Source organism: Octopus bimaculoides, chromosome 4 (genome assembly GCF_046866305.1).
Source record: "Octopus bimaculoides isolate indiv1 chromosome 4, ASM4686630v1, whole genome shotgun sequence".
NCBI classification, from domain to species: Eukaryota; Metazoa; Mollusca; class Cephalopoda; order Octopoda; family Octopodidae; genus Octopus; species Octopus bimaculoides.
In genome coordinates this window covers 100385205-100406420 of record NC_142931.1, presented here as the reverse complement: position 1 = coordinate 100406420, position 21216 = coordinate 100385205, and the positions used below count along the sequence as shown (strand labels likewise).

The following is a 21216-nucleotide window of genomic DNA, read 5'->3' as shown; positions in this document are numbered from 1 at the left end:
TTGGGTATGACTCCTTCATGAACTACCTGATTTATGATGCAGGTGACAAGACCATAACCCACACCACCCAACATTTTAAGCATTCCAGCGGTGATTCCTGATGGGCTAGGTGCTTTCCCTGTCTTCATACCCTTAATTGCTTTATCTACCTGGATATTGTCAATTTGGATAGCTGGTCCCTCAACCGGGTCAATCTTTGGCAGACTCTCCTCCACCCATTCATTCTCCACATTCAACAGTCTTTCATAATGGCTTCTCTAAGCCTCTTTCTTTGCAGAATCATTAAATGCAAGGGTACCATCATTCATGCAGACACATTTCTTTCCTATGACATCACGGATTTCTCTAACACACTGTCTTGCAATCCGAAATACTTCAGTTCTTAGGTCCTCACATCGATGAACATTCACAAACTTCTTTTCTGCTACTCCCTTGGCTATATATACCTGTCCCTTAGCTTCCCTTTTGGCTATCTGATACATTCTCCTGCTACCCCCACTCTTCCAGGCCTTCCAAGCCTCTTTCTTTGCTCTAATGGCTCTGTCTACAGTATTGTTCCACCACCATGTTACCCTAGGTCTGGAAAGGGCTTTGCACCAGCCACAGATTTGGTCTGTGGCACTCAGCAAGCTGTCTTGCAGGAATTTCTAGCTGCCTTCTATGTTACAGGACTGTAGCTCCTCCTCCTCTTTCTCATCAAATTTTTCGGTAAGGATATCCCTGAATCTCTGACCATGTGAAGGGTTCCTAAGCTTCCAAGTCCTTCTTTTCCAGATTGGTCTGATTTTTGGCATCCTTCTGGCTTCAAGCCTAAAGTCACTAATAACTAATTTATGCTGGGAGGTACATTCTTCACCAGAGAGGGTCTTTGTATTTAAGAACAACCATGCATCCCACTCTCTGGTGAGAAAGAAATCGATCTAGCTAGCAGAGTCACCTGATTGATAGGTTATCAGGTAGCAAACTGGCTTCCTGAAGTTGGTGTTGCAGATCAATAGGTTATTTGCATCACAGAACTCCAGGAGCCTAGTTCCCTCTTCATTTCTGGTACCAATTCCATGGCCCCCAATGTACACCATGGAAGATACCAGATTGCTGTCCAATAGGCCCATTTAAATATTCAGCCACAAAGATGAGATCACTGTCACTTGTCTTTAAGGTAGCCTGCAGAAGAATATCATAAATGGGATTTTTCTGTTCATTTGGTAGGCCTACTTGTGGGATGTAGGCAGAGATAACTGTAGCTATACCATTCTGCAAGACTAGCCTGAGTTTAAGTACTCTGTTGCACACCCTCACTCCCGCTATTACCTTATCCACCTATTTCTCTGCAAGAAGTATGAAAACACCTCCTATTCCATCACTATTACCTTCCCAGAAGAGTTTATACCTATGTGCTTTGCCTGTGAGAACTCTAGCTGAAGCTCTTCTCCATATTACCTCTTGTACACAACATACATCAATACGTCTCTGTTCAAGTATCTTTACAATCTTACTAGACCTACTTTTCAATCTTGCTAGACCTACTTTTCCAGCATGATCCTCTCTTCTCTTAAGTCTGGCTGTTTGATGGTGTTTTGACAATGATGTTTATGTCATCCACATATCTCCTGTAAAGTACGATTGCTACTGAGTGTTCCTGAAGAGCTTGTTTCAGTTTTCTGTCCCACCAGGTCATGAATAGGCCCGCCACATACCCAGCTACACTGACACCGATGACTGCCCACCGGACTTGCATATACAGCTTCACATTGAATTTAACTATATGGTTCTGTATACCTCCATTCATCTTCCCATATGCCCTCAGACTCAACATGGAGGCCTACATCAAGTGCCTGGAGGAGGTAGTGCTGCCCTGGGTCAAGAGGGTGGCTGCTGGAAGGCTCTATGTCTGACAACACGACTCTGCACCATGCCACACAAGCAGGAGAACCCAGTCATGGCTGTCAGACAATTTCTGCGAGCACATTACCCCTAACATCTGACCACCTAATTCCCCAGACTGCAATACCCTTTATTATGTGTGGGGCACAGTTGTGTGAGAGACTGATAAAACTCCTTGTAACACCAAAGATGAACTGAAGGCAAGAATTATGGTGGCTTTCACCAACTGAAACAAGGAAACTGCCCATAAGAGTTGCAGGAGATTCTGAAGTTGTCTGGAGGCTATGGTTGAAGCCAATGGCAATTTTATTGAATAAATTTACTCTTTAGTATTTCATGATATTTCAATGTAATTTTGGTAAATATATCTGTTAAAATGAAATGTTAGCGTTATTTTCATTTTTGCATAATTTTGACGACAATTTATTCACCACACCCTGTGTGTGTGTGTGTGTGTGTGTGTGTGTGTGTGTGTGTGTGTGTGTGTGATGGTGTGTGCATGGGTGCGTGTATATATGTATATATATACAGGGTACAATGAATAAACAGAACAGAGAAGTCAGTTAACAACAGCTTCTTTCTGAAGATTTCCTGAAGAAGATATCCCAAGCCTGAAATATTAAAATACCAGGTGTTATTACTAACCACCGACCTGTAATATTAACTAGTAATTTGCATTGCTTTGGTGTTAAAAAAAATTAAAAGATGTGTGAGTATGTGTGTCTGTGTCTGTTTAAAAAATTGGTTTCAAATTTTGGCACAAGGCCAGCAATTTCGTGTGTGGTTGGTGTTAATTTGATTACATTGATACCAGTACTCAACTGGAACTTATTTCATTAACCCTGAAAGGATGAAAGGTAAAGTTGACTTTGGTAGAATTTGAACTCAGAATGTAAAGATAGATAAAATACAGCTAAGCATTTTGTATGGTATGCTAATGACTCTGCCAGATCACTGCCTTTGTGTGTGTGCATGTTTATTTAATGAGTGACTAATGCTATCCACTGTGGTTCTAACTTACTTTCTGCCTATAAGTATGACGGGTGAATATTCTATATTAAGAAAAGGAAAAAAAATCTCATGAATGACTTTCAAACTATGAATATACCTTGCCAGGAATTTCCTATGATATTTTCACACCATACATTGAAAGTATTGGGTCATCCCATAAATAATGCAGTATTTTCAATTGCATGAACTAAATGTTGGAGGGGGATGGGATAAACTATCTGCATCAACTTGCTATAAAAGCAGGTAGTAATTTTACCTTGTCCTTATTCTCAGTACAAGATTTGAAGAGTACAGTTTGATTTTAACAGTTATTTCTTCAAAGCTATAATGGAAGTGACAAAGGAGCAAATTCGGCATATTTTGCTTTATGGGTTCAATAAAGGTAACATCACAACAGAATGTGCAAGTAACATTAATGCAGTATATGGGGATCAGACAATAAGCATAAGCCAGTGTCAACGGTGGTTTCAGAAATTCCAAGCCAGAAACTACAGCCTAGAAGATGAGCCTCATCCTAGAAGATCTGTGGAGCTCATCGAGGATGTTCTGCAAAACCCTGGTGGAACAAAACCCCATCATAACTGTTAAGGAGCTAGCAGAGAAGCTTGGATTTGGTCATTTAACCATTCATTGACACCTGTGTACCATCGGAAAATCAGAAAATTAGGTCAATTGGTTCCTCACAGACTTTCCGAGTCTAATTGCACGCAGAGAGTGAATGTGTGCTCCTCTTTACTGTCACATCTCACAAATGAACCTTGTTTGGAACAAAGAGTGACTGGTGAAGAGACATGAGTTCTCCATAAAAATGTCAAGCACTGAAGATAGCGGGTAGGGAAAGGAGGAACACCAGCTCTCCAGGCTAAAGAAGCTCTTTACCCACGAAAGCTGTTGTTATCTGTTTGGTGGGATAGGAATAGTTTAGTCCACTTTGAACATTTATACCCAAACCAAATGATAACAAAGATCTACTGCAAGCAGCTTGAGCAGCTTAATTTAGCACTAGAAAAACGACCAGTTTTGGATTCAAGACAAAAATTGTTCTTCTATCAGGATAATGCTCAGCCACATACAGCGAGAATGACATTCCAAAGGTTGGAGTAATTTGAATGGGAAATGATGCCTCACCCATCATATTTGCCGGACATTGCCCCATCTGATTATCATTTACTCTGCAGTCTTTAACATCATTTGGATGGAAAAAATATGAATTCTCTAGACGAGGTCAGAACAATACTGAAGGAGTATTTTTCATTACGGACAAGTGAATTTTAGAAGAGAGGCTTTGCAAGTCTACCAGATAGATGGAAAAGCAATGTAGAAAATGAAAGAGAGTATATTTTAGATTAAAAAAGAACTTTGTTTATCTTAATCTTGAAGAATAAAAGAAGTATTAAAAAAATTGCATTATTTATGGGATGAGCCATTATATACCATGCACATATTGCATTCTTAAAATTCCTTCTGACAGCTGCATACACACATGCAAACACACACACACATCTATACATGTATATGATGTATATATCTATCTATGTAGATGTGTGTGTGTACACACACACACACACATATACTTATGCTCTGTAGTTGCCTAACACTTTGTTATAAAGCATATGTATAATGAGGTCCAATAACTGGTTATTAATTTTGCCATATTTCATTTGATCATTATATCTAGTTTCAGCTCATGAGCTGTGGCCATGCTGGGGCACTGCCATATCTTAACAATATATATATACATATATATATATAAGTCAGTAAATGGTGGGTTGTGTTAACCGCACGTGGAGAAATAATAGGAAAATGAAAAATAATAATAAGGCAGAATGCTAAACTGAAAGCATATTTTAATATAGATGTGTAAAAAGGATTTCTAACCGGCTTTCATTGCATGGCAAATTTTCAAGAAGAGGAAGAATGAAAATGTTTTTTACAAAAAATTAAAAAATAATATATAAAAAAATAAATATACCAATACATTATATTGTCTTTGAGCTTTTAAAGTTTAATGGTAATCCATGTAGATAATAGTTGGAAAAAATAGGATGTATGAAATTGAGAGTTGTGTTTGGTTTAAAAAAAAGAAAAGGTCTGAAAGTTTGTGTTAAGCAGGAAGTGTGGTGTCAAAACAGGAAGTGTGTGCAAGGGAAGACAATTCTGTGGGTTTTATACTCTTTAGTTGGAGTTCTCCGACTAAAGAGTATAAAACCCACAGAATTGTCTTCCCTTGCACACACTTCCTGTTTTGACACCACAATTCCTGCTTAACACATAAACCTTCAGCCCCTTTTCTTTTTTTAAACTTAACACAACTCTCAATTTCATGCATTCTTATTTTTCTAACTATTATCTACATGGATTACCATTGAACTTTAAAAGCTCAAAGACAATATAATGTATTGGTATATTTATTTTTTTATATATAATTTTTTTTATATATTATTTTAAAATTTTTTGTAAAAAACATTTTCATTCTCCCTCTTCTTGAAAATTTGCCATACAATGAAACTCGGTTAGAAATCCTTTTTACACATCTATATTAAAATATGCTTTCAGTTTAGCATTCTGCCTTTTTATTATTTTTCATTTTCCTACATATATATATATATATATATATCATCATCGTTTAACGTCCGCTTTCCATGCTAGCATGGGTTGGACGATTTGACCGAGGACTGGTGAACCAGATGGCTACACCAGGCTCCAATCTGATTTGGCATATATATATATATATATGTACATGTATACACACACACACACACACACACACACACACATATATATATATATATAAACAACTTTGAAGGAGAATGGAGCGAACGATTTATTTCATTACATAATTTTACAATTGTTTCCTTGATATTTTATCAGAACAGTATTGCTATAATATTATTATATAATATGCTTCTGAATATAATGCATTGGTATTATTATTCTGATACCTCAAAAATCTCAACTCATCAGGTTTTTATATAATATCTGTATGAGCAGGCTTAATAAAGCAAACTCCAAGATTAAAACCCAAATATACATATATATGTGTATATATACTTATACATACATACAAACATACACACACATATATACATATATATATATATATATATATATAAATATGTGTACATATATAAACATATATATATAAAATATGTGTATAAATATATATCCATGTATATATGTGTGTGTATATATATGTATATATGTGTGGGTGTGTGTATGTATGTATATATACACACACATATATATATATATATATATATATATATTTTACGCATGCACACATACATACACATATCTGTAGCATGTGTAATGAATATATGTATATATATTCTTTTATTTTTTTTATTCTTGTTTTGCATTTCAACACAGTGTACATGTGTATGTGCATATATATGTATGCAATAAAATGAACTATTTAACATGTGAAAACTCAACAATAAATTCAAAATATATTGAATTAGTCCAAGATATGTCTACGTGATCAGTGGAACGGAAATTAAAGTATCTCAAATGTTGGAAACATTGTGTGCATATGTGTGCGTATGCATACAATTTTCTGCATCTATTTACATTTATATATACGTATATTTGAATAGAAATATTTGTTTCATATAAATATATGTGTATATGCTTCATATTTATATATGTATATTTGTATATATATATATATATGTGCTTGTATGTGTGTATGAGTGTTTTGTGTGTAAGTGTATTCATCATATGTCTCTCTAATTATGCATGTCTCATTAAATGGAAGACTATAAAGTTTTTAATAATTTATACAACAAATCACTTGTGTTCTAATGAAGTATTGCTCTGTTGGCAAGTATGAATTATGGGGGTTAGGTTGAGTAGATAGGAACAGTGGTGCTGACCTTCATGTAGTGAGAGCCAAGGAAGGAGATTCTGACTCAGTGTTTTGTATATATTTTGTTTGTTTTCCTTTACCTGCCAGCCAAAAGCCAATCAACATTTCGTGTTCCTCTACCACTACACAAACTACCAAGGAAACACAGACACACACACACATACAAAATCACAGGCATGACTTTGTGGATGTGGAATTCACTTCATAACCACACAGTTTGAAATCTTGTCTCATTATGTGGAACATTGGTAAGCATCTTTTACTGTAGCCAGTATGCATGTGTGTGTATGTGTCTATGTTTATCTATCTATCTATCTATCTATCTATCTATCTATCTACCTGTCTAGTTATCTACTTACCTACCTACCTACCTTTCATCACGTTTTCATCACTGGAATTCCTTGGTATATGTTGGGAATATTTTAAATGATTGATATTGATGACAATATAAATAGAAGTTTTAGCTAAATAAAGCTTCTAGTTACACTCTGTCTTCTGTATCAGTCATTTGAAATATGTGTGGGTGTGTGGGTGTGAGTATGCATGCATGTTTGCTTGGGTCTGGATCTTTGTAAATGTTAACATTGCAAATCTTCTCACGAAACAATTTGTGTAAAAAAATAGAAATGTTACACTCTGTTAAAAGATTATCCAAATTATCCTGTAGCTCTATGCTTTCAAAAACAATTGGAATAAAAATTCCCTTACTAGAAAAACAGGTCAGAAAAACAGTGGGGGAATTTCAACTGTAAAATAATTCCTAAAAACATAGGTCTCTGGTCAGCCTCTGTGTTATGCAAATAATGTTGATGTAAAGAGCGTGCGCATTTGACAGGAAGTGGAAGAGAGAGAACAGCCATTCGGAATAACGTACAGGATTATGACTAAAAATTAGTTTCTTTGAGCCAGGATATACTGGTTATACATTACAATCAAAGAAACTAATTTCTGAAAATACACAACTGGGAAAAGTTGCAGAGCAATCTATAGAGAAAGAAATTTGTGAAAAGACGTGAATGATATGGAAAGATATTTGAAACCTAACAGATTGAATGTAGACCCAAGTTCTACAAATGCTGATAAACTTTTAATCACTGGTTTAGAACTTTCACCAACTTTATAGACTCACTACCAGGGCAAGAAAGTAGGATTATCGATAAACTCAATCTTTTGATTAATTATGTGGAACCGAACGTATACGAATTCATCAGTGAAGCTAAGAACTATGAACAAGCAGTGAATACACTAAAGAGTGTGGACATTAAACCAAAGAGCATCGTAATGGCACGCCATCTTTTAGCTACAAGAAAACAGAAACCAGGGGAATCTCTAGACCAGTTCTTAAAAGAAACTCAAAATATTAGCGAAAGACTGTGACTTTGTTGCAGTGAGTGCTGAGCAGTACCAGTCTGAAATGATTCGAGATGCATTTATAAATGGGCTCACTTCGAATCAAATACGACAAAGACTATTAGAAAACAAAAGTGTCAACCTCAGTACAGCTTATGATCAAGCACGTTCACTAGATGTGGTGCAACAGAGTTCCAGTGTCTTTCTAAACTTTGAAGGTGCCAACTTCAGTCCAACTGCACCCATTGTAGCTAAGTCAATAGATTCTCCAAAGCAGGAGGGAAAACACTCTGCCGAGACCTGAAAAGGAGACCCCTCTCAATGTTGGCTTTGTGGCTATTCCAGACACCTGTAGACTCACTGGCCTGCACAGAAAGCAGTCTGTCATGAATACCAAAAAATAGGGCATTTTGGAAAACTATGTGGGAGCAATGCAGCAACTGTAACACAGGATGATGGTAAATATAATTTGCCATTGGCAGTATCAGCATCAGCAGGTTCACCCTTCAAGGTAACCTCCATGGTTATACTGAACAAAAGCTATAAAGCCGAAGCTTTAATTGATAGCGGTAGAATTGACAAGAGCTTCATCAGTGAGAAGCTAGTGAACACATTCAACATCAAGACAGTCAAATTGAAGAACGTCATTGGTATGGCTTCTTCATTTCTTTCTGCGGAATCCAAGGGATACTGCACTGTCTCGTTAATCCTAAATAATCAGAAATACAACCACGTAAGACTGTACATGCTCAGAAACTTGTGCACTGACCTAATTCTGGGTACTGACTTCCAAGAACGGCATGAAAGTATTACCATACAATACAGAGGACAGAGACCACCATTAACAGCTATGAAAACTGATCCTCCAAAGCTATTCGCTCATCTCAGAGAGGACTGTAAACCTATTGCAGCCAAATCACAAAAATACTCAGAACGTGATCAAGAGTTTATCAGGACAGAAGTACGCCACTTAGCAGATGCAAACATTATTGAACCTAGTAACTCTCCTTGGAGATTGCAAGTGTTAGTTGTTCAAGAAAAAAAAAAGGCAAAGAATGGTGATTGACTACTCAGAGACGATTAACAAATATACACAGCTTGATACCTACCCCCTTCCTAAAATTGATGAGTTAGTGAACACTATTGCCAAGTATAAAGTCTACACTACTATAGACTTACGTTTGGCATACCATCAGATTCCTCTATCAGAGAAAGACCGTCAATTCACTGCCTTTAAAGCTGATGGTAAATTATGGCATTATACTAGGATGCCATGCGGAGTAACTGATGGCAGCGCATGTTTCCAACGTATAATGGACGACTTCATGAGTAAATACAAGCTGCGAGATACGTTCCCATTCATGGACAATTTAACCATATGTGGGAAAGATCAAAATGACGACAATAAAAATTTAGAAAAATTTGAAATGGCAGCAAAAAGTGAAGGGCTTACCATGAATGAAGACAAATGCGTTTACTCAACAACTCTTGACTTTCTTGGATACCATATCTCACACAATACATTCATCCCTGACCCAGAAAGGCTTGCTCCACTCCTCAATCTTCCTACACCAACGGACCAGAAATCATTAATTTTCTGACAAAATATATCCTCTAAATAACGTATTAAAATTTCCTCTAAACAGCCAACAAGTAAAAGCATTTGTGTCATTAAAGGTAGAACTAGCCAATGCTGCCATTCAAGTAATTGAAGAGAACATTCCATTTACCGTTGAGACGGATGCTTCGGATTTTGCCATATCTGTGACACTAAATCAAGATAGAAGACCAATCGCATTCCATTCTCACATGCTGCAAGGTAGCGAACAATACCACTCCTCAGTTGAAAAGGAAGCCCAAGCAATTATCAAATCAATTCAAGATTGGAGACACTTTCTTCTAGTTAGACATTTTACATTAATTACTTATCAACGTTCTGTTGCATTCATGTATAATTATAAAGCAACGAGCAAAATAAAAAAATGATACAATTATGAGATGGCGCATTGCATTATCTCCATACTCATATGATATTCACTATCGCCCAGGATCCAGCAACATCGCTCTGGATGCATTCACAAAGGTACGCTGTCCAGCAATTAGTTCACATTCACTTTATGAGTTACATGCAGCACTGTGCCATCCTGGTGTAGTACACCTTCATCATTTCGTCCACAGTAGAAATCTGCTGTATTCGTTAGAGAACATGAAACAAATATGTAGGAATTGCTCTATATGGCAAGAAGTGAAACCACAATATTATAAACCAGACTTAGTTAACTTAATTAAAGACATGCAGCCCTTCAAGTGAATTTCCATCGATTTCAAAGGTCTGATTCCTTCCATGAAGCATCCTTATCTCCTAACAATAGTTGACGAATACTCTCGGTTTCCATTTGGTTATCCAGTATCTGACACCTCGGCTCAGACTGTAATAAAGTGTCTTATAGACTTGTTCTCAGTTTTTGGTAAGCCCAGTTATGTACATTCAGATCATGGAACTGCCTTTATGTCTACAAGATTGAGAGAATGGCTCCTCAGTAAGGGCATTGCAACGAGTAGGATGACACAATACAGTCCCACTGGGAACAGTCAAGTAGAAAGATATAATAGTATTATTTGGAAATCAGTACTACTCTCTTTGAAAACCGGTGCCCTTCCAGTATTTTCATGGGAAACAGTTCTTTCAGATGCATTGCATTCACTACTTTGTATGTCCACTAATGCCACTCCTCATGAACGTCTTTTTAACTATCAAAGACGTTCAGGAACATCTATGCCAACATGACTTCTTAACCCAGAACCTGAACTTGTTCAAAGGAACAATCGCACTAATAAGTATGACCCTATTGTGGACCATGTTGATTTAATTGAAACCAACTCCCATTACACTCACGTCCGTTACCCAGACTGTTGCGAAACTAAAGTATCCACAAAACAATTGGTATCACCAGGGAAGATTAACCCAACTGATAACCTAACCCAAACATTTGTCTCTCAAGAGCCAGAGAGCCAACTGAAATTTCTCCTCCTCCTCCTCCTAGAGATGACCGTCAAGAACAAAAGGAAGAATCCTCTCAGCTGCATTGATCACAAAGGATTTGGAAAGCCCCGGAAAGGCTTGATCTATGATTTCTTTTCCCTTCTTTTTCTAAGAGGGAATGAATGTTATGCAAATAACGTTGATATAAAGAGCATGCACATTTAACAGGAAGAGAAAGAGAGAGAACGGCCATTTGGAATAACGTACAGGACTATGACTAAAAATTAGTTTCTTTGAGCCAGGATTTACTGGTTATACATTACACTCTGCTTTTATGGAAAACATACTTTTAACAAATGAATGAATGAATAAATAAATACATGCATACACATATATAAATATTTGATTATATTAATAGTCACTATCTAAGCTCCCATACCAATGTCCTTTCACCTGCCCTTGGCATCACATATTTACAAATAGAAACCTGTGATTGGTATTCCATTCCTTTAACTCAATCATGTGTGTGCTCCCTCAATATACTAGGAATAACAGCCAATATCTTCTTCAAATTTCACTCTACTAACTTTTAAGAACAGAAAGACAGATTTTATAATGATGTCTGAAGTACACTAAATCTGGAAAGTGGGGATGTCTTTGGCCATAGATCTCCTTGACCTGATCTGACCTGGATCTGAACAACAACAGTAACTAATATATCTACTTCCATGAAGGCAGAGAGCTGAAAGAATCCTTATCATGACGGGCAAAATACTCAGCAGCATTTCATCCATCATCACATTCTGAGTTCAAATTCCACCAAGATTGACTTTCCTTTTCATTATTTCAGGGTGGATAAAATAACCACCAGTTGAACAGTGGGGTCAATGTAATTGACTTACTCCCTGCCCTGAAATTGATGGCCTTTTATCAAAATTTGAAGCTAATATATTTACTTCCATGGTTGCTCCACCTGGCAAAAACAGCAGCCTATTGACCTAATATAAGAAAAGCAGATGTGAAAATGTTGACCTTGATGAACTATCTGAACAAATGATCAGGTCATCATCGTTAGAACATCTTTGAAGAGAAGTCTGCTGTATCAGAGTTCACTTGGAGTTAAACAAGAAGAACAACAAAGCCCATTTCTATTTGGAACATGATTTAGAAGGTAGTGTACATGGTCATGTGATTTGCTAGAAAGAGTAGCCATGCTTTTCCCAAATCACACCCTTGTGTCATGAAAAAGGACAAATTGGATTTCCCATGTTAGTAAGGTGAGGGATGGCATGTGAGGTAAGGTTTTTATGGTCAGGTACTTTTTCTGTTGCGAAATTAATTTTTGGATCATGCTTATACAATTAAAGTTTCTTTAGATAATCTTATACTTTTTTACTCTTTTTACTTGTTTCAGTCATTTGACTGTGGCCATGCTGGAGCACTGCCTTTAGTCGAGAAAATCGACCCCAGGACTTATCCTTTGTAAGCCTAGTACTTATTCTATCGGTCTCTTTTTGCCGAACTGCTAAGTTACGGGGACGTAAACACACCAGCATCGGTTGTCAAGCGATGGTGGAGGGACAAACACACACAAACATATATATATATATATATATATATATATATATATATATATATATATATATATATATATATACACACACACATATATACGACGGGCTTCTTTCAGTTTCTGTCTACCAAATCCACTCACAAGGCTTTGGTCAGCCCGAGGCTATAGTAGAAGACACTTGCCCAAGGTGCCACGCAGTGAGAATGAACCCGGAACCATGTGGTTGGTTAGCAAGCTACTTACCACATAGCCACTCCTGTGCCTATATAGTTTTTTTTTTTTGTGGAATTCTCTACAGAATAGTATTTCTCTCAACTAATGTTTTTCTATTGTATCATGAAGTTTACAACATTTATTCTTACACAAAATTTACATCCTCAACAGTTTGGAGAGAGGGGCTTAGTCCATTAAATCAACCCCAGTGCTCAGCTGGTACTTATTTCATTAAGCTTGAAAGGATGAAAGACAAGGTTGACAATGGAGGAATTTGAACTCAGAATGTAAAGACAGACAAAATGCTGTCAAGCATTTCACTCAGCATCCTACTGATTCTGCCTGTTCTGAGTTTATTCATATTTCATACTGGTTGTGTGAAGGATGTTCCAAGGTTAGCAGGTTTGTGGTAACAGTTCTATCTACCATCTTGGTTTTCTTCATTCCCTTTGACATAGCCTGACAGATCCCCTCACATGGAACTCTTAAGCAGCTATACCTTGAATCATTAACTTTACACAAATATTTTATATATCCATGTGTGTATGTGGGGGTGGGGTGCATGGATGTTGATTATTCTGCACTTGTCACTAACTGAGTGAAGTAATGTTGATGCTGACATTTCTTGTTCACTTATAATTGTCACTCTTAAAGACAAAATGAAAATAAATCCCTTACTTGAAAACAGGCAAGGGTTGGTGAAGAGAAGAGCATTTGGCCATAAAATCCTGCCTCAAATAACTCCATGTTCAAACCAATTTTAGCATAGTAAAAATGAACATCAAATGAATGAAGGAATGTGTGTGTGTGTGTGCTTTACTTTTTGCTTCATGCCAACCAAAGCACGTGAGTCAGTATCCTGTACAATCTAGCAAAAAGGTTATGCACTATTATATCAAATGTGAGCACCTGAAAGAAAATGCTAAATGAGCTAAAAGATAGCCTAATTAGCAGATATTATCCACCATCATTAATTAATAATGCAATCGAAAGAGAAGAAATTGATATCAGTGATTTAAGAATTGTGAAAACCAAAACAGAAACAAATGTTTTACTGTACATCTCAATCCATAGCCAAATGAATACTGAGGTATTTATTGCAATTAAGTAAAATTTACCTGTTAAAACATGATCTTAGAATGAGGAGAAACTTAGACAAAATACAATAAACAGTAAAAAAATATTCTCATTCATTGAAGAAACTTTTAACAAGTGCCCAACTACCAACTAACATTACCCAATAGTTAAAAAATATAGAAGTTCAAGTTGTTGAATATATCTATATATCTGAAGGCTCTGTGTTCTGCTTTAAAAATGAACAAATTTTAAATAAACTTTCTATGCCTTTTGGAAAACTTAATTTATGTTTTAACATGCATTGGGTGTAGCAAGAATTATATTGCCAAAACAAGTATGTCACTCAGAAAAAGCAAGACAGTTCACCTGGAAGAAATAACTGATCTGAACAATAGAATAATTTGACTCGGCATTTAGATAGATGTGCAGGAACTTGGCAACCAGATTTTAAACTGTTCCTACTATATCATCGTGCAGAAAATATGACAGAACAACAAAGTAACAAGAAAGAAATTTTTTTAATAGTAAAATATAAACCAAGTTTAAATTATTAACTAAATACTGACACTCATTTTTAATTCATTTCCTAATATTTATGAGATATATTTTCCCTTTATATTTTTGAAGTATAAAAATTTATATCCCTACTTAATCTGGATCTAATAGCATAAAATGTTACCCCACTTGTTGCCTTGTGAATCTACAGTGTGACTACATCTGTTAAATGCATTATATATTAAAGGAAAGCAAGTAGCAAGCTATTATACAAATACATTGCAATGAATATCTTCTGTAAGAAGTAAAACCGGTTTGCAATCATGTACAGTGATGTATTTTTATAATTATAGACTCCAAAATTATTTGAATGTACATTGGAATCTATAATCTAGAAATGAGTTGATTGTAGTAATATATTTTGTATATGAGACGACATTTTGGCATATGCAATAATGTCTTTGGAAATAATTTGTCTGTGGCAATCTGTTTTTCAATGCATATTATCGTATCTTGAAATTATTTGACTGTCATAATATATTTTGGAATTAATTCACTGCCATATAAAAAGAAAAATATATTTTCTTATTTTTCCATATTTCTTGACTTGTGTGAAATATTTTTAATGTTGTATATATATGTGTGTGTGTGTGTGTGTGTGTGTATGTGTATATGTATGTTTTCAGAAATTTTGCTTGTCCCTCAATTTTCATCAACTTGTATTTTCAGTGAAATGGTGGCTTATTTGAGTATTTTTTAACTCTTATTTCTAGCAACACTGATACTTCATGTACCCCCAATTCTAATTAATAATTAATAATAAATTTATAAATTTGCCTTTTTGACTTTAATGTTTGCTGCCTACTTATATTATTTTTGTTATTATTTATTAATAATAATATCTTTATTTATGTATAACTATACATTGATATTGTTTGAATTTGGTACTGGTCTTTCAATGATTTTGACAGGCATGACGAAGTGAGCATAAATTTAACCCTTGGCTAACAGCGAGGCCTACTGATGAAAGCTAAGGAAAATATCTCAAAGTCAAAATATATATATTTATTAAATATATTTTAATTTATCTATTATCAGAAGGGTTAAGTTGTTAGAGTTATGTTATGGGAAGTTTAATATCTAGAATTGATCAGTTAAGAGGTCAAATAAAAAGAAAAGTTGAAACGAGGGAATGAAGAGTAAAATAAAACATAATATAATGAAATAAAATGTAGTAGAATATATGGGAGCATATATTGGGCATTTGTTATAATGTAACATATGTTTGTAATTATTAATTATTAACTAAATAAATAAGTAAATTGGAGATCATTCCATTATATGCAGGAATAGCATATTATGTTATATATGAAGAAAAAATGCAGTATTTGCATTTATGATTAATTTGTTTGCTAAGGTAGATTAGAAATATTTACTAGTTAATCCAAGTGTTTATATTTAAAGATAATTTAACAAATATTAACTATATTATAATTTAATTTACTGTGTAAAAATAAGAAAGAAAGAACGCATATGCTAGGAATTTATAGATAAGGAGATGTTTTTTATATGTTACAAAAGAAATAAAATTGAAGGATTGTTGGAATATAACCATTTATATATATTATGTATACATTAGAAATAAGTATTTTTAGGCAAGAGATATATTTTATATTGAATAAGATTATAGATATAAATGCTGGTTCTAATAAAGATCTAATTAATTCAGTTTCAAATTTAGTAAAAATATTTAGTAAAAATATTTATGGTTAATAAGGAATTCTTTAATCTAATGATTAAAGAATGATTAATGATATTTATAAAATAGATATTTAGGAATGTATGGCATTTTATTTCATTATATTTTATCTTCACTCCCTCTTTCAACTTTTCTTTTTATTTCACCTCTTAACTCATCAATTCTAGATACTAAACTTCCCATAACATAACTTTAACAACTTAACCTTTCTGATAATAGATAAATGAAAATACATTTAATAAATATATATATTTTGTGAATATATGCATATGCGTGTATATGTGTAAATGCATATGCATATATATTGAAGTGTGTGTGTGTGTGTGTGTGTGTGTGTGTGTGTGTGTGTGTGCATATATATATATATATATATATATATATATATATATATATATATATATATATATATATATATATATATATAAACGCACAAATGTATAAATACATAGATATGAATGCATACATTTTATATATTCATAACTAAGGGTTCACATGTAAGGCTTTTAAGATACATATAACGGTTAAATTTTTCAAACTTTTGTCTATACTATGACACAATATGATGTGAATGCTACACATCCATAGATTTCCTGAACTGTATCTATTACCAACCCAATGAAAATAATTCATTGATAACGACCAACTATTAACTTTTTCTATCTAACTTATCTTTCATTTATTATATTTATATAAATCTTCACTTGCATATTTAAGTATTGTTCTTTCCTTTTATTTAAATTTATATACTATTTTACATGCATTTATATTTTTGTTTACATTTTTATATTATAACTTCCTACTTTACCATTATTTGTATGGTATCTTTTATTTTATTGTATTTTATTTTATCTTTACTTACATTTATAATTCAATAGTTAAATACATGCACATGATATATATATATATATATATATATACACTCTAACTTCTTAAACTTATTAGTATTTCATTTGCATCCTTTCAAGAAATATGTTAACATTTGTAGTACAAGCTCATAAAAACCTGATGAGATTCTGCCTCATATAGTTGAAAATGATGACCAATTCTTAGCATAAGACCCTACTCAAATGCTTAGGATTACTAATCACCTAGAGGCATGGATCAAAACATATATGTAGGTTTTTGACATCTGCCTTTCTTTTATAAACTATAATTTGTTTGTATTGTTTTTATAAAAACTTTCAACCTCATCATATACAAATAAATTATTTAAGCATCCATAATTCTCCATTTTTTTCCCTTCGTCATTATATGCATATATATGTATGTATAAATATATGTAATATAATATACACACAAACATATATATTAGGTCATCCCATAAATAATGCAGTTTTCTTTATTATTCTTCTTTTATTTTCAAAATTAAGATGAACAAAGTTCTTTTTTAATCTAAAATATACTCTCATTCATTTTCTACAATGCTTTTTCATCTATCTGGTAGACTTGCACGGCTCCTCTTTCAAAATTCACTTGTCCATGATGAAAAATGGTCCTCCAGTACTGCTCTGGCCTTGTCTACAGAATTCATATTTTTCCCGTCAAAATGACTTTAAAGACTGCAGAATAAATGGTAATCAGATGGGGCAATGTCTGGCAAATATGATGGGTGGGGCATCATTTCCCATTCAAATTACTCCAGCCTTTGGAATGTTATCCTTGCTGTATGTGGCCAAGCATTATCTTGATGGAAGAACACCTTTTGTCTTAAAAAACCAAAAACGGTCATTTTTCTTCTAGCACTGACTTAAGCCACTCAAGCTGCTCACAGTAGATTTTGTTTGTTATCATTTGGTTTGGGTTTAAAAGATCAAAGCAGACTAAACCTTTCATATCCCACAAAACAAATAGCAACACCTTATGTGGATGAAGACCTTCTTTAGCCGGGGATGCTGATGTTTCTCCTTTCCATACCCTCTGTTTTCGGCACTTAACATTCTTAAAGAGCACTCAATTCTCATCACTAGTCACTATTTTCTTGAGATGTGACAGCAAAGAAGAGCACATATTCACTCTCCGCATGTGATTAGACTTGGAAAGTCTGTGAGGAACCAATTGATCTAATTTGCTGACTTTTCCAATGGCACACAGGTGTCGATGAATGGTTGAAGACCAAATCCAAACTTCTCTGTTAGTTCCTCATCAATTATGATGAGATTTTGTTCCACCAGGGTTTGTAAGACATCCTTGTCAAGCTCCACAGATCTTCTAGGATGAGGCTCATCTTCTAGGCTGTAGTTTCTGGCTTGGAATTTCTGAAACCACCGTTGACACTGGCTTATGCTTATTGTCTGATCTCCACATTAATATTAATATTCCTTGCACTTTCTGTTGTGTTGTTGCCTTTATTGAAGTCATAAAACAAAATATGCCGAATTTGCTCCTTTATCACTTCCATTATAGCTTTGAAAAAGTAACTGTTCAAATTAAACTGCACTCTTCAAAACTTTTACTAAGAATAAGGACAAGATAAAATTGCTACCTGCTTTTATAGCAAGTTGATGTAAGTAGTTTATCCCATCCCCCTCTGACTTTTAATTCATGCATTTGAAAAAACCACATTATTTATGGAATGGGCCAACTAAGCCCTCATTGGACTGTAGTTTTATGATGGCTTAGTTAGCTGAAACTTTGAAGTCACTGTCAACAATATTCCTGAAAACGAATGCTAAATTTGTACTTCACAAAAGTATAGAGTAATCCATTAGATTAAAGTAAACTTGTTTTTATTAAAACAGAACACAAAAACAAACATTATGCATACATACATATATATTATAGATAGATAGAAAGATAGATAGATAGATATAAAATCCAGGGATCGAGGTGTAGGAGGAAAGTTAACTTAAAGCAATTTGTAGCAAATATAAAAGACAACTTTCAGGGACAATAGCGGTTTATTGAGATGGAAGGTTGTGGATTTTTTTTTTTTTTTTTTTTTTTTGCATATCGAGGTATGACAAACTGAAAAAACGTTCAGTTTATATTTAATGATAGGCGACCAGGGTTGCCGGGTATGCAAACAAAATTACAGGAGTTAAGGAATGGAGTAGATAAGATCTGGGCTATACTACAGACTACTCTTCAGGCCAAGGATATCTTGATCCAAGTGGGGTGTCTACCACAGACTACTCTTTAATCAACATATACTTGGCCTGAAGTGTAGCCTGAAGTATACACCTGACTTGGATATTTACCACTTCTGAGGTTCTACTCACTATGAAATATATGTAGACTGGATATTATCTACTCCATCTCTTAACTCTTGTGTATATGTATGTATGTGTGTATATATATATATATATATATATATATATATATATATATATGTATGTGTGTGTGTGTGTGTGTGTGTGTGTGTGTGTGTACAGAAACAAGGTACTTACCAATTGAGTCTTGGAGGAAGTAGGTAAGTCTGCTGTTACGATATGGTACGTGAGTTCTTCGTTCTGCCAGTGCTCCTAAGACATCAGCAAGAGCAGAGAGACTCTTGTTGATACTAGACGTTTCACGAAATGCAGCACCCTTGACACCAGATAATCCTGAAATTAATTCATTTTTAACAGAATATTACAATTTCTTTTTATTCAAGTGTATGTTCAATTGATGGTGGTATTAAACGCATTGGTAGTGGTAATAATGGTGGTAGAAATAGTGATAACATTGATGATGAAGGCTGAGTAAACAATAATGGTGGTGGTAATGGTGGAGATGCTAGTGGTGCTAATGTTAGTAGTGATGGTGGTAGTGGTAGACAACCATCATGTTAACATTAATTGTGGCAGCCCTTAGGCTTTTCTGCTGACAAGAATTAAAGACTTTCTGGTGGTGTTTAGGTCATTTGGTGTTTATTTTCTACACCTGAAAGTAAGACAATTGGTATAATCTTTTAATGATTGTGAAGGGTTCTCACGTATGACCAGACATTCTCACCTTACCACTCCACTACTGTACATGACACTTACATGGTTAAGTATTAACCTTCAATTTGCAGTTAGGATTTTTAGAATTTACATTGATTTGACTGTCATGCTTTTGGTGTGTGTGTGTGTGTGTGTGTGTTTTGCTCTTTTACAATTGTGTGTTCTCACCTAAAAGCATTGACTGAGAACAATTTATTGTGCCAGCTGAATTAAACAGGCTACCTTATGGGAATAAAGCGTCAGCATTACTCTTTAACATTTTATATTCAGAGTTGTAGCTCTCCTAGATGTTTTCATGTCAAATATCCTAGCTGAGTCACTTTCACTTCAATTATGGCACCATATTTCTCCCTAATGCTGGGGTGGATGCAGCAGTTTTGATTAAAAAGCCTGAATTCATGGATTGATTTCATATCAGGTCTAACTGTGATATGACATCATTTTGTGATGTAGCTAGAATAGAGTATTTAGTAACTAGTTAGTTGACAGTCTCCTGTGACAGTCACAGCTTGCCTCGTGGTCCTTACAGTGTGTGACAGATGGCTGGGGATTATACTGTCTCCATAGTGCTAAATAGAGGGAGGGTGACAAACAGTGTTTCCATCATAAAAGCCAGGGAGAAGATTAGCTGGCAAGCTGAGCAAAATGAATGAAGGCTATCACTATTTGTGTGATCACCTTCATATTTTCACAGCATGCAATGAAGGGAACTTATATATACATTTATAAAAGTTAAGTGAAATACTATTCACTTGCTGGTGACACTTATAAAAAGCACCCAGTACACTCTGTAAAGTGGTTGGCATTAGGAAGAGCTTCCAGCAGTAGAATTAGGAAGAGCATCCAGTCATAGAAACCAAGCCAAAACAGACATTTGGAGTCTGGTGCAGCTCTCTGGTTTAACAGCTCTGGTCAAACAGTCTAATCCACGCTAGCATAGAAAACAGACATTATATGATGTTGATGATGATGATGATGATAATGATGATGATGATGATGATGATAAGGAGGATTTACTTAATCTAAAAGCATTCATTGTACCTCTTTTAACAAATTGAAAATAATATGCCATGTACATAA

The 21216-nt window shown here is 34.6% G+C and overlaps 1 protein-coding gene across 1 annotated transcript in view; it reads right to left on the bottom strand.

Annotated features, from left to right (window-relative positions):
- Positions 1-21216, bottom strand: part of LOC106871796 (kinesin-like protein KIF25) — a 495647-nt gene that overhangs the window by 19847 nt on the left and 454584 nt on the right. The window contains exon 13 of the mRNA XM_052967306.2: positions 19600-19755. Coding sequence (XP_052823266.1) covers positions 19600-19755 — 156 coding nt within the window. The remainder of the gene's footprint in view (positions 1-19599; positions 19756-21216) is intronic.